Here is a 15720-nt window from a genome sequence, read left to right on the forward strand (position 1 = left end):
GACCTAATTCTTGCATTCTGTGAAAACGGGTAAGATTGGCTATAATGTAATTATCTTAATCTTCACTATCGTTACTTTTTGCCCACAAATAAAAACCCAGCGAAGCGGGTCCTTGCAGCTAGTATATATATATATTTTAAACATTTACACATATATATATGTGTGTGTTTAAAATTTTTTGGGTTACATTTTAATTTTGTTCTTTTTAAAACTAAAGAAGCTGATTTTATATTAAACTAGCTGCAAGGACCCGCTTCGCTGGGTTTTTATTTGTTCGTACATTTGTATGTAATATAGTTGTTTTTATATAAAAAAGACTGTTTTTCTAAGTAATCTAGAATCTAGCTGCAAGGACCTGCATCGCTGGGTTTTTATTTGTGGGCAAAAAGTAACGATAGTGAAGATTAAGATAATTATATTATATCCAATCTTATCCGTTTTCACAGAATGCAAGAATTAGGTTCCCCGTTTCCAGACTAATTAGAGACCTGGTCCTGATTCTATTTCTGAACGTCTCCTGTTCACGTAGAGTCAAACAAACTCTTTTCAATGTTTCTGGAACGTTTACAATCGTTCTATAATCGAACCAATATTCGAATTTTATGTTCAAATTCAAATTCGAATATTGTTCAAATTGAATTCGAACAAATTTGAACATAACATTCGAAATAGAAAACCACATTTAACCGCTTTCAGTCCCATATCTCCCACACTCTTATAGCTATCGAGACGCAACCCCCATAGTGCATGAATGGAGACTTGGGGCTACCACCATATACAAACAGCATTCATGTGCAATGTGTAGTTTTTGTGGAAAAGTGAAATATAGGGACACACACGTCCATTTTTATATATATATATATAGATATAGATATAGATTGTAAATTTTTTTCCTCAGGCTTCTTTTTTAATTTTTGTCTCTTGTTCTACCCTGTTTTTTTCAGGCACACAATGGGACAGCTGGATGGTGGAGCCCTACATATTAAGGACAGACTGTCCATGAAAAATTTTTGGGACTCTTGGCCTGGATTTGGTCTTCCAGAGCATGAGAGCAGAGGCTGATGCCTTTACTGACTCCACCATCCAGCCAATTTCTCTTTAGAATAAGCCATAATGAATGAAATTGTAGTTAGCCATGTAACCTTAACTAGTACTAGTACTAGGCATGCCTGTAGATGCAGTTCAAGACATTACATACAACTGACAGAGTTTGAGAAAGAGCTCATCTTTGGGACAATGGAAGCAGGACAACCATTTCACCAAATTGCCTGCCATCTGGTGATTTTGATCTGACTATGAGCAGGTATTGGGGCAGTGAATATGTGTAAATACATATACAGTGGAACCTCGCTTAATTAATGAGCATAATTCATTCCAGAATCTTACTCATAATATGAAACACTTGTTAAGCAAAACAATTTTTCCCATATAAATTAATTAATGTAAAATCTGATAATGTATTCCATACTGAAAAAAATACCCAAATATTTTATGTATAATGTTTATTCAAAGAAAATTATACGATTGTCAAGGAGTGTGAATTATTATCATATTTTCTTCTGGCATGGAACAAACCAACCTGGAATGCAAATTTAATTTGCAGAAAACAAAAAAAAATTGAAATTTAATTTGGAATTGGTCATTAAATTTAATATGAGATGGCAATATAACTGCCTACCTCTAGTCAAATTATTTAATTTCTAATATTTAATTATAGCCTTTACATAGACCAAGAATGTGGCTATGTAAAGGCATGAATCGTTTGGCATGCTTATTATATAACGGGCTATGGTTGTTGATGTTTATATGTAGTATGTCTGAATGCAAGTTTGGAAAAATGTGTGATCACAAGTGACACTAAGATGCTAGCGGAACAAGTGCTAAACACAGACTGATGAAGCATACACGTAATCCAGGACTTCCCCTCTCCTCGTCACTTGTTATGCGAAATGTCGCTTGTTAAGTGAGTCATTTTTTACAATTTGTTTTGCTCGTTATGTGAATTACTTGTTATCAGAGGTACTTGTTAAGCGATGTTCCATTGTACATAGCAAGCAAGCTATATGTTCCAGATAGATTACCAGGAGAGATCATCTTAATCATTTGATTGTAAGATACGCATGAATAGTTACAGCAGCATCTTTTGTTCACCATTCAAAGACAGGAAAGCCTTCCTTCAGAATCTTGTCTGTTTCCATACCATTGACAGATGAATAACAGGGGCAAATTTGCATGCACGGCAACCACAACATGTCTTGCCATTATCACCTCAAAAGTTTCATTTGCAGTGTGTCATAACAGAGAAGCTAGCACTGCTATGGAATGACAATATATCATCATTAGCAATGAATCTAAGTTGTTTGAAAATGGATGACCACTGTGTTAGAGTGTAGAGAACCACTGATAAGTGCTTCATTATTATCTGTACTGTTGAGAGATGTCTCTACTGTTGGATTGCTAGTCTGGGATGCTATATTGTAAGATATTGAGGGACATTGATAGTACAGTGGTATGTTTGGAAAATTTTGTTCTTGTGTGTTGCCTTATATGGCAGGGTTCCAGTCTTTTTTTCAGCAAGATAATGTCTGGGGCCTGCAGCTAGGGGTTTCCAGGAATCTCCATCATATTGCCAAATGTTCTTGGCCTAGTCTTCATCCAACAAACATTTTTAAAACAGATAGGATAATCTTCAGCTATCTATGAGCATGAGAAATTGGAAAGAGACTTGCAACAACTGTGGACAAATCTGTTAGAGAAGAGTGTACAGTGCCTATGTGAAGTTGCTGAATTGGGGATAAACAAATGTTAGGATTTATCAGATGTGGGGTTGAATGGAAGTGAGGCAGATAGCTGCAGTTACAAATAAACCCATTTATTTACACTAAATCTTACATTCTAATTACATTCTATAGTGTGTCTCATCAACTGTTGGAGCTGATCTGTAGAGTCGATAGCCCCAGAGCGGTTGGTTGAGATGTTTCTATGAGTATTGGGAAGTCCAGTGATGAAGTGTCAACCCAAAACAGTCCAAAACAGAATGGTGAAGTTAGGGATGAAGAGTCCGTACATAGAGCACTGAAGACTAGTCAGATGACTCACAACATGAGACAGAGGAAAGTTTGCCTTTGTCCTTGAGATCCAGTCTTTTAAAGGATTCTTTCCCCAGACCTCTCGCTTTCTGATTGTTCAGTTTCTTGTATCCAGGTAAATAACGGACCATTTCAGGCTACGAAGGGTCAAATTCGACACTGCATTTTATTTGATCAAGAGAAATTAATTGCACTTTGAAACTCCTGCTCGTATTTAACTATTGTTTCAAACTTGTAAGTCTGACACATAATCTCCACACTAGATCTCCTTTTAAGCATATTTAAAAAAATGTTTTTTACTCTCAACTAATAATTTGATTCCTTCCAAATTTTATTTGTATCTTGTTTTGTTTTTTCCAGTTTTTCTTTTACAAGCACTAGAATCAAAGTGTGATTCCCTTATTTGACACTTTTATTAAATTTTTAACACGTGAGCTTAAGTCTTGCTTGGGCCTCACACCTGTATGTCTCCATGCCCAACTATGCTACAAGTATGCCAACCTTTAGTACATACAGTACTACAGATTGTTTTAAATTATATCATTGTTCCACAGGCAATTGTCCCATTGTTATGATATTTAATCACCTATTATCATCATCATTACATTTATACTAATGAAGTTTCATTGATTGCAATGCCTCTGGTACAAAACAATTTTTAGCAATGAGTGATATTTTGATATTTTGTTTCATTGAAATAAAAATGCTTAGTTCAAATGAATTTTTCAGTTTGTTACTTATAATTACTAATCATTAAATGTTAACAGTTTAAATATTTACTTACTCATAAAATCGAAAATTCAAATTTTTATCAAGGAGTTAACGTTTTTATTAAATAATAATTATTTTATCTCTATTAATATTATGTGAGGTCTCGACCAGATGATGAAACCTCAACCAAAATCTGAATTAAAAGAAAAGTTGTTTCAATTAAAATGTGTTTGATAAATAAAGTATCATGAGAGAACAGATCAGGAATTTGACCAATTTCTCCAACGATCACGAAAACAGGAAAATAGGATGTATAATTGCTAAATTGTCACACGGGTGCAATCGGGGGTATTTACAGTCAGGGTAAAAATGCTTGACTTTGAATTATAGTGGATTCACAACAGAATTCAATAAACAATTATGGCAGGTGTCCATTCTCCAAATTTTGTCTTGACTGGCCCTGGCAACAATCTTGGGACCAATCAGAAGGGTATAGGATGGAGATCATGACCAATCAGGGATGCAAAACCTTTAAGAGGCTCGAATTCAAGTACAGGGGGTCTTTTTTTCTGTTGAGTTTTTGCCTCACTAAGAACAGAGATTGTCCCATTAAGTTAACCACAAGGGATTCCCGAAGATGGAACAATTCTCTGGCTGGGACAGATAACTCTGATCCTGGATACAAGAACTGACAACTGTGTGCTTTGCATCCTCAACCAGTGGACAGTCTGTTCAGAACTCTGATTCACTGACAAGAAGTGACGAACTTTGGAACTGTATCCTCATACGAACATCACATCCTATTTGGACAACGGTATCGCATCGGATTTGTTTTTAAGGAACAAAGGCAGTCTCCTGTTTTGTGTAAGATGCTTTTTGGTATATTAATAAATGGGTGTAAATTGTAAATGGAGTTCATGCCTCTGTGTCTAACGTCACCATCCACATATGCTGTTTACACCTTCTTGCCATCCTGAATGACAACTCCTTCTAAATTAAGGGAGTGTCAATCTCAACTTTAGGATATCGGATTCATGATAACCCCATCACAGGGGTCTTCCACAATTATAAAATCAATTTTTATATATAATTTTACAATAACTTAGAAGCAATCTATTGAAGTGTAATTATTAACTTATTTGTGACTNAATGATATTATTCTTAAAAGATTTGATATTTTTAGAATGAAATGTATATAAAGAGATCTTATTTCCTAAGCATCATACATTTTCTATCAGAAATGTTTTATTGTATTCATAATAGGTTTGTAATGCTTTTGGATATTAAAGTTGGTTGACTTTTCTATGAATCATGTAAAGTAGATTGAAATCAAGATTAGAGAAGTTGCAGCCAACATTTTCAACATGAAAACGTATATGTCGGACATTCAGTGCCACCTTCCCGTAAGCCTAGAAGTTTGACAATGGCATTTGGAACATCGAGCATGATTCCACTGACATTCCAAACGCCATTGTCTAGACTTACAGGAAGGTGGTGCTGAACGTCCAACATACACGTTTTCACATTGAAAACTTTAGCTGCAACCTTGCTATTATATAAGATCAAATGGAGACGAATTTTAAATTTTATTATTTATTATAAAAGACAAATTAAATATTTCATAAAAAAAGAACATATTTTATATCAATTCATCATGTGTTGTTACAGGAGAATTGTAATAATTTTATCATTGAGATTATAATTAAGAAAGGTTTGAGAAAAACATTCCAACAGCAGGAAGTATATCAAGAAAAATAGTTTTGTTAAAAATGCAATTATAACGGATTAGAAAAAGTAATAAATACAATGCATTATTTTGCATAATATGTATTATGTATACAGTACTACATTATGTTCATTTTGAAAAATATTCATAAGTGTTTTAATTTTGCAATTAATCACTGTTTGGTTATACAATATTTTCAAGAACATTGTTATAATTTTTATAAAATAAAATATTTTGTAATAACTATTTAAGAGTAAAGTTTTAATATTAAATAAAATATATTCTAAAAATATATTTCTTGTTCTATTTTTTTATAAGTGTGGGTGGGAATATTTAATTAAATATTGAATTAAACCATTAGCATAGTATCATTTTTCATGAAGGTGAAGTTATAGAGGACAAGAAATAGGAACATGGGTATTTCCCCATTTGTAGATTGAGCTGTATCAGCAGTGAATATGGAGATAGTTATCCCAAAAAGGGGTCCAGGACAATATCGTTGGAAAAATTTTTAAATTTAAAGCTATTTGGTAAACTTTTTTAAATGAAAGGTTACTGGATAAGATGAATGAATAATGGCAGAATTATTTATTTATACATAAGTATACTAACATTTTATGCGAAATCAGAGAGTGAATGGTTAAGTCACCAAGGAAATCTTGGGATGTACAGGTTTTAGTTTTACTCGTGCATGTGTGATTCAGGGCTGCTAACTTAGACTAGTTCATTTTTAGGTAATGACTGCATATTCTAAAAGCATTCCCAAGTGGCAAGTTACTCAGTAGAATTAATAAATTTAATTTTGTCAGAATTTTTTGCAACATATCCACAGACTATTGACAGTTAATATTAGAGTATCAATAATCAGTACACATTACAATATTTCCAGGGTAAAGCTTCCATATCTTCAATAATGCTATGCCATTGAATTAAACATGGAATATAGAAACTGCTATATTTATTGATAAATTTATTAGATCAGAAAGAAATATTAAAATTTTTCATCCATATAAATATATGTTCTATTTATAAAAAAAAATTGAAAAGTGAGTCAGCTACAGAAGAAGAAATAGATACAGATGTATAAAAATTGGGTAGTTTTTTGGGTGGGAAAGAAGATAACTATTGATTATAAAAAAAAAAAAAAGCTAAACAAATAAGATGAAAAGAATGAAACGGTTGTACATTTTTATAAAATGAACAACAGGAATTTGATCACGGTTAGGTGCAGATGTTAAGTCTAGAGATATTTGGATCTCATTAATATGAAATAAAACTGAAAATAAAGATGACAAAGCATAAATGGAAGAATGAGAGAGAGATAGATAGATATGAATCTATTTTTATTATTCTGTATATAAATTATTTAAAAATAAATTTGACAGTATCATTAATGAAATATGATTATCATTAATGGATTTAATTTAGAAAAAAATCAAGAATATTTTGTGAGAAACTCCAAAACATTTGGTTTTTTCAGCATAATTTTTGACTGCTGAATGAAAATAAATAATTTTTAATTACAAATGATATTATTCTTAAAAGATTTGATATTTTTAGAATGAAATGTATATAAAGAGATCTTATTTCCTAAGCATCATACATTTTCTATCAGAAATGTTTTATTGTATTCATAATAGGTTTGTAATGCTTTTGGATATTAAAGTTGGTTGACTTTTCTATGAATCATGTAAAGTAGATTGAAATCAAGATTAGAGAAGTTGCAGCCAACATTTTCAACATGAAAACGTATATGTCGGACATTCAGTGCCACCTTCCCGTAAGCCTAGAAGTTTGACAATGGCATTTGGAACATCGAGCATGATTCCACTGACATTCCAAACGCCATTGTCTAGACTTACAGGAAGGTGGTGCTGAACGTCCAACATACACGTTTTCACATTGAAAACTTTAGCTGCAACCTTGCTATTATATAAGATCAAATGGAGACGAATTTTAAATTTTATTATTTATTATAAAAGACAAATTAAATATTTCATAAAAAAAGAACATATTTTATATCAATTCATCATGTGTTGTTACAGGAGAATTGTAATAATTTTATCATTGAGATTATAATTAAGAAAGGTTTGAGAAAAACATTCCAACAGCAGGAAGTATATCAAGAAAAATAGTTTTGTTAAAAATGCAATTATAACGGATTAGAAAAAGTAATAAATACAATGCATTATTTTGCATAATATGTATTATGTATACAGTACTACATTATGTTCATTTTGAAAAATATTCATAAGTGTTTTAATTTTGCAATTAATCACTGTTTGGTTATACAATATTTTCAAGAACATTGTTATAATTTTTATAAAATAAAATATTTTATGATAAATTACAGCATTATATTTGCAATGTTACACATTTTATCATATTTAAAGGTTTCATTTGATTAATAGTATATAAAAGAAATTCAAACATATATAATCTTGTATCAATACTTTTATATATTATGCTAACAAATACTGATTAATAACAAAATGAAAGTTCATAGTAGTTTTGAGATACTGAACAGATAAAAATTTAGTTACTGTTATAATACTGCAGATACATATATTTATACTTGAATGTTTTGAGCCTTATTAACTGAATTGGCTTAACAGTTTAAATTGTGAAAAATATTCAAAGTAAAACGTTTAAATCATCTGATAAAAATTAAATTATCACTAATAAAAGTTATTAAAAATTGAAATTACAGTAGAGCCTCGATTATCTGACCCAATTGGGGACTGGGGTTGGTCGGATAACCGAAAAGTATGAAAAAATCCATTATTAGTGTAGTATATTATTAAATCCCATGTAATTAGTATATTAGTGTATCGCTATTAACCTACTTCGCGTTGAATTTTCATCGATGTTAAGCCTAACAAAAATTTTTTAAAATAATAATCGTCGCTATTGTATCGTTAAAAATTAGAAAATTAAGCCTCGTTTAAATACTGGCTCCCTTTCATGGTCGAATGAGTGTTGCCAGCTAAAACACGTAAAAATAATATTAAAGTAGCCAAGACATAGCCAAATATTGTAGCGCCACATCACTAGCGGACATTTGAAATTTGCCGACTAGGATGGTCGGTTAACCAAGGTGTCGGTTAATCGGGGGTCGGATAATCGAGGCTCTACTGTATAAAAATAAAACTAATTTAAATTGTTATTTTCATTTAAGTTTATCAAACAATTTAAATATATTATAGACACAGCTATTTAGAAATCATAATTATTCTTGAACTGGTTCTGTCAAATAGGTAAAGTACTTTTATTTAATATCAGATTGTTACCATTTGATTTCATTTCTTACTGTTATTATTTGAATGTATTTCAGATTCATGCTTTTGCAGGCTTGAAACAATAGAGCATTTTATCATGGTATGGTTATTTTTATAATTATCCTAATTATTTATTTATGAATATTTTTTATGATATTTAATTAATAACCTAATTTGAATTTTATTATATTTGATAATGAAATTTCGTACTGTATACAAATATTTTCACATTTGTTGTTTTGCTATAATCAGTATATTTCTATAAACATTATATTTTATGCAAGAAAATTGAAAAATATTTATTGAATTTGTTGCCCTGTCAAATTCCTTTTTGAAGATGATATTTACAGTGTGATATGGCTTAAAAGGTCCTCTATTATATGATTTTGAAATAAAGTAATCTTATAATAATAATAATAATAATAATAACAATAANCATATGTATCTAAGCATTATAGGGGGGTCTACTGTACATTATAGACATAGCCATTCCAAACACTCACAATGTACAAAACACATGCACTGAAAAAATTAGCAAGTACACAGAACTGGCCCAGGAAATAAGGCATCTGTGGAGGATGGATAAGGTGCTTATTGTACCTGTTGTTTTCTCTTGTACAGGTGTGATACCACACACACTACACAAAAGCCTGGGAATGTTAGAATTGAATAGAAATACATACATAACACTACAGAAGGCCCCTATATTGAATACATGCCATATTGTTAGGAAATTCCTGAATACAGACACTGACACACTTATTTAAGTTTAGTTTTATTTTGGTTGCTATGCCTTGACTCTGGTCCGGCATAGTACACAGCCACCAGTGTGAACTGAGTATAACCCATTAAACCCAATATAATAATGATTCTAATACGTGGTACGATCCAAAAGTTCGGGGACTGCAGTGATGTATGACAACCAAAGCATGTATTTAAAATTACAGCGTATGAAATGGATTCTATCAAACTACCCCTACGTATTCAGGTTGATTTCGCCCATGTAACATGATTAAACCGCGAGTACTGTTGTTTTTTTTTTTGGAGATAGTTACCTTTGTTTTGCGATGTAATAAAAATGGAGTTTCAAGAACAGCGCTGCAACATTAAATTTTGTCAGCGTTTAGGTAAAACATCTATGAAGACTTTAAAATTGCTGAGAAAGGTGTATGGTGATTCTACCATGGTGAAATCAAAGGTTTAAAGAGGGCCGAGAATCCATCGCAGATGATGAACATTCTGGCCAACCTTCGACTTCACGGAACGAGGAAAATGTTGAGTTGGTCTCTCAATTATCTAGACATTTTACGTTGTTTGAGGGAATCCATTCGTCGTAAACAGCCGCAGATCTGGCGAAGTGGAGACTGGTACTTTTTGCATGACAATGCACCTGCGCATCGGTCCCAAATGGTCACACAGTTTCTCGCCAAATCTCAAATCAATGTGCTTCCACACCCTGTCTATTCACCGGACTTAGTCCCGTGTGATTTTTATTTGTTTCCATCAATGAAAAAGCATTTGCAAGGGCACCGTTTTGTGTCATCAGATGAGGTGAGAGCAGCATCGCTGGAGGCCTTACGGGAGGTTTCAAAAAATGGCTTCCAGCAGTGCTTGCAGAAGTTATATGAGCGCTGGCAAAAGTGTATCGTTGCCCAAGGTGATTACTTTGAAGGTGGTTGTGCATCGGCAATATAAACTTTTTAAGGTAAGGAATTTTAAGCCAAGTCCCCGAACTTTTGGATCATACTACATATAATTGAAGATGTTAAAACACATTTAATTTCAAAAATATTAATAGCAATAATAACATATGTTATAATATGCTGAACATTTTTAAAACTGAACTTATGAATGTGAGTAAGAAATTAAATTAATTTTTAAATAAATAAAAGATAAATAAATTGAAATTTAATAAAAATTTTTATCTTTTTAAATTAGAAAATTCAAATTATTTTAAACATACGTATATATATATATATTTGGAAATTTTCACTTATTTGAAACTTACAAATTTAATTTTTTTTTTTCAGATGTACAGAACATAAACAAATAACTGTTTGTATCCAGTTTCCTGAAAAATATCCTATGCAGCCATTGCTTATTGAACTTAAAAGTAAATATCTTTCAGAAAGACTGTTAGATCGTTTAACAAAAATATGTGATGAAGAATGCAAAAAATATATAGAAAAACCACAGGTAAATTATTCATAATTTTTATTTATAATAAAAGTGTTTTACAATTATTATCAATTGTCACTGTTGAAAAATTTACTGAATGATAATTAATTATCTTATAATATAGTTAATAATTATTGCAATGAAAGTATATTCTCCTTAAAATANGCACAAAATGTACTACGACAGAGCCATAATCACAGATAAAACAATTTATCACAACAGACCAGACATTACACTCATTGACAAACGCAATAAAATCACATACATTATAGACATAGCCATTCCAAACACTCACAATGTACAAAACACATGCACTACAAGTACACAGAACTCACCCAGGAAATAAGGCATCTGTGGAGGATGGATAGGGTAGTTATTGTACCTGTTGTTCTCTCCTGTACAGGTGTGATACCACACACACTACATAAAAGCCTGAGAACATTACAATTGAGTAGAAATACATACATCACACTACAGAAAGCCACTATATTGAATACATGCCACATTGTTAGGAAATTCCTGAATACAGACACACATACTGATACACTTATTTAATTTTAGTTTTGTTTTGGTTGCTATGCCTTGACTCTGGTCTGGCATAGTACACAGCCACCGGTGTGAACCGAGTATAACTCACAAAACCCAACATAATAATAATAATAATAAATAAATAAATTTTAATAAATAGATAAAAATTAAAATTGTTTTCTGTGTGTTCATTCAGGGTCAAAAAAGTTCAGTCTTTAACTTTCATTACTTTTGTAATATAGTTCAGTTAATTTGTTAAAAGAAAATATTTTTTCTTACGCTATATATATACATTTTTTCTACAAATTTCAATTAATTTTCTTTTATTAATTATTTTAAAAAATTATTATTTCAGTTTATATATTGTGCATAAAATAAATTGAAAAATTGTTCTATTTGTAAATATTTACTCATTCATTCCTTTCAAACTCATGTAATTTGATGGAATTATCTTAATTTTTATGCATCTTTGTTTATATATATGCTACAAAAAATGTATATGTATATTATAATTATACTATATTTACTTCTATTGGAATTTTATTTAGACAAATTTCTGTATTTACTTCTTATTAATATAATTTGAGTAATATCATCTGTAACCTTTCAAAGAAATAATACTTTTTTATCCTTTATATTACTAAAATACTTAGATTTGAATAAAATGAGTGATTTAATCATTTATTTAATTTTGAATGTCATCATTAATATTTTAGTTATTGATGGCCGGATGGCTGAGCGGTCAAGATGGCAGCCTACCACTCTGGGGACCCAGGCTTGAATCCGAACAGGTCAAAAAATCCCCAGGAATTTTTCGGGGGTGGTCTGTTCGGATGTGTTGGGCCCCGTTCCTCACCACTCAGCAGCCCCATTGTGGGCCTGGCTGAAGCTGAATCCATAATGTGCTTACAAAAAGAGGTCCTCTTAGTGCCCACAGGGCAGAAAGAGTTAAAAAAAAAAAAAAAAAAAACNAAGGCTATTTAGCAGATATACAAAATATGATAACAATAAAAGATAACAAATAAATTATAAAAAATAATTAAGAAATGTGCCCTTAAAATAAAATTATAAGATAGCCTATTTTACAGGAAATTCAAATGGATGTAGAAAAACTTAAGAAACTTATTTTTTTACATAACAGAAAACAATAATTTTTTGTTTCAAAGAAAAGACAAAAATTGATGCAGTCACTAGTTTATACAAATATTTAATTGAAGCTTAAATCATTTAAAATTTTAGTGTGCTTTTAATAATGTATATAAATTTATCATAAAAAAAATGTAATTACTGTATTATTATAAAATTTAATACTTTTTGATGAAATGAAACCAAAATACAGTGAAAACTGCTTAGGCAACCACCTGCATTTGAAGGGCACCTGTCAAAACGGGCAAAAATTTCTGGCACGGAATAGTTTATCCATAGAGTCTTCGTATAAGTTACCTGTATTAAACAACCACCTGTGTAACACGACCGCGGGCATCGATTTTTGGTCCGAAACAACATACAACAACTGTAATAAGCAACCACTTCCGCGAATATATCTGGTCTAAATTATTGTTCAACAACGTTTTCCTCCTCCTAATATAATGAATTAGTCTAAACTCTTGTTCAAACCCATCTCAGGCACTTCTCCACCCTTGAAATTAGGTTCAGGTGTTAATGAATTAATCTAGCAACAAAGGACATTCATTTCAGTTTGTTCGAAATTGTCCGATAAATGAAAGAAATGCAAAGTGCTGTCGTTAGAAGATCGTATTAAAGTTATAACAACAGCAATTAGCGGCGAAAGTTTAACTTTTGAAAAATGAAATTTATTTTACCGTAAACCTACAGTATTTTCCTTGACGGTATAATATATTGTACATGATACAATTAATCGGCTGATCTCATCGTTTGATAAAATTTATTTTTATTTATTTATCTATTTATTTATTTTGAAGCTCATTTACAGTACATGTGCGATAAATAGTTTCTGTACAACCTACTTCTGCAACCTACCTTATTTCCCCAATATTTTAAGGAAAATAATATTCAAGTCATTTTCGCATGCAAAATATTCAAAAAACAATAAACGCATTAATGCAAAACTCAGTTTTACAGGCAACCTTCCTTTTTCGATTCCGCAATGACAATCACGGAATGTAATGAAATTAATCGTACAATGAGAAAAAATAGTAAAATCGTTTTATTATTATTTAATAATTTTTCTTATTGTACTTAAGAAAATATTAAATATTAAGAAATGCAGTATTTTTAAAGTTAAAATAAGATTAAACTAGCGAATACCAAAACCAAAGTGATGTAGAGATACAACGCGCTTGTATATCGATGANTTATTGAATATTTTCATAATTTATGTTTTTGCTATTAATGATTTGATTAAGAAAATTTCTTTTAAAGCTTATTTTGAATAAATTATAAAATTTAATAATAAATTCTTAGTTTTGTCACTAGACTTTACCATTTTAGGAAATAATTACTACTATTATAGGAATAGATTTTTTTTTATAAAATTTAATTTTTTTAATGAAAGTTTGTTTATAATGTTTTAATGCTGTTCAGAAAATTATGTATAAAATATCTATATATCTTTCATTTAGACAATGGATTTGATTGATGAAGAATTAAATGATATTAAACATCATTGTGAAGATGTAATAAAAGGCAGCAAAGTGATTTCAAGTGTAAGAGCAATGGTTAGAGTAGATATTATGTAAGTATTAACTGTGAAATAAGAATACAATTTAAAATATGCATTGTGTAACTTCGATATTCAGATTTTAGGAAATAAACCTGAAACTGTTATTTCCTGAGTAGTGATAAAGGACAAGATGAAGACACTTGGATTGTCTCTTTTAAGAATTTTTTTTATAAATTTTCTAAGTCTGTACTTACTGTCCTGGACATTTTATCAAATAAATAAATATTGACAATCAATGTAGAAAATATTTTCAACTTAGACATTATTATGGGTGTCCATTAAGATATACAAAACTTTCCTTTTGTTGACATAATTATTCTGCATAAATATTTGACTGCTTTATTATCAGTTTTTTAAAAATTTTGTCTGTCATAAAGAAAAAATAATCAGTTTGTACATTATGTTATGTGGGATTACAAATTTATTTGACTTAGCAAAATGAAAAAACTTTATGTTGGCATATTTTCTTGCTGTAAACTACTTTTGACAAGATTACTGGCATTTTCATCACAAAAATCATCAAAAATTGATTATGGTAATTTCATTAATTGCTTAATCAAATGATGACAAACCAACACAGTTGTAGAGAGACTATTAATCATTAATTTTTAAATGTTTTGCTACATTTTCTTTTATTTTTTTACTACAGAATAGTTTTAATTTACTTTCAAAAAAGAAAAAAAAAAGATAAGAATTAATATATTGTTATATATTTTTTAAAAATGAACATGTTAACATGCTGTCCTAAAAATCTATATTTATAGTTTTATTTTTATTTATATGACTGATATAATACTTTATATTAAAATTATATTCTAAATAAACTGATTTATTTTAACAAACATATTTATAATTTATATATGGCTATCATAAATTTTTATTATATAATAATAATAATAATAATTGTTAGGAAATTCCTGAATACAGACACAGACACACTTATTTAATTTTATTTCTTGGTTGCTATGCCTTGACTCTGGTTTGGCATAGTACACAGCCACTGGTGTGTACCAAGTATAACTCACTAAACCCAACATAATAATAATAACTCTCTCGTGGTCACCACCTGGTCGTGGTGGAAGAGCCCAGTAATGTTACTGAACCATAGAGCAATGCAGGCTGGAGCACAAGCTCCTGATAGGGACACCCATGCCAGTAAGGCCTATGGGGCGAAATGAAGCTAAGAGTGACCACGCCCACATTCTGTGGAGATAATTATCATGGTAGTAACCAGATCAAAGTGTGATACCGGCTCAGATGTCGCCTGGGTTAACAAGGTCTGCGTTCGTGGGTTAGGCAGAGGCTCATGTTCGAAAAATAGGCCGCAGTCTCCCTTGGTTACAGTGGCGAAAGCAGCACCGGCCCAAGCATGGCTACTGCAATGCCCTCAACAGATGTGAGGAACCAACCTAGCCTTGGTGTTTCTGTGGCAATGCATCCACAGACCACAAAGGCTGGAAAACCACGCCAACGGATGAAATGGACAACAGAAATGAACGAGTTTAT

At 30.9% G+C, this 15720-nt stretch overlaps 1 protein-coding gene across 1 annotated transcript in view; it reads left to right on the forward strand.

Moving 5' to 3' along the window:
* LOC111639453 overlaps positions 1 to 15720 on the forward strand; it is a 76274-nt gene that overhangs the window by 20765 nt on the left and 39789 nt on the right. Inside the window, exon 3 of the mRNA XM_023385343.1 lies at positions 10835 to 11000. Within this exon, the coding sequence (XP_023241111.1) occupies positions 10835 to 11000 (166 nt within the window). The remainder of the gene's footprint in view (positions 1 to 10834; positions 11001 to 15720) is intronic.

Source organism: Centruroides sculpturatus, unplaced genomic scaffold (genome assembly GCF_000671375.1).
Source record: "Centruroides sculpturatus isolate CEXI.00-Female unplaced genomic scaffold, Cexi_2.0 scaffold1037, whole genome shotgun sequence".
NCBI classification, from domain to species: domain Eukaryota; kingdom Metazoa; phylum Arthropoda; class Arachnida; order Scorpiones; family Buthidae; genus Centruroides; species Centruroides sculpturatus.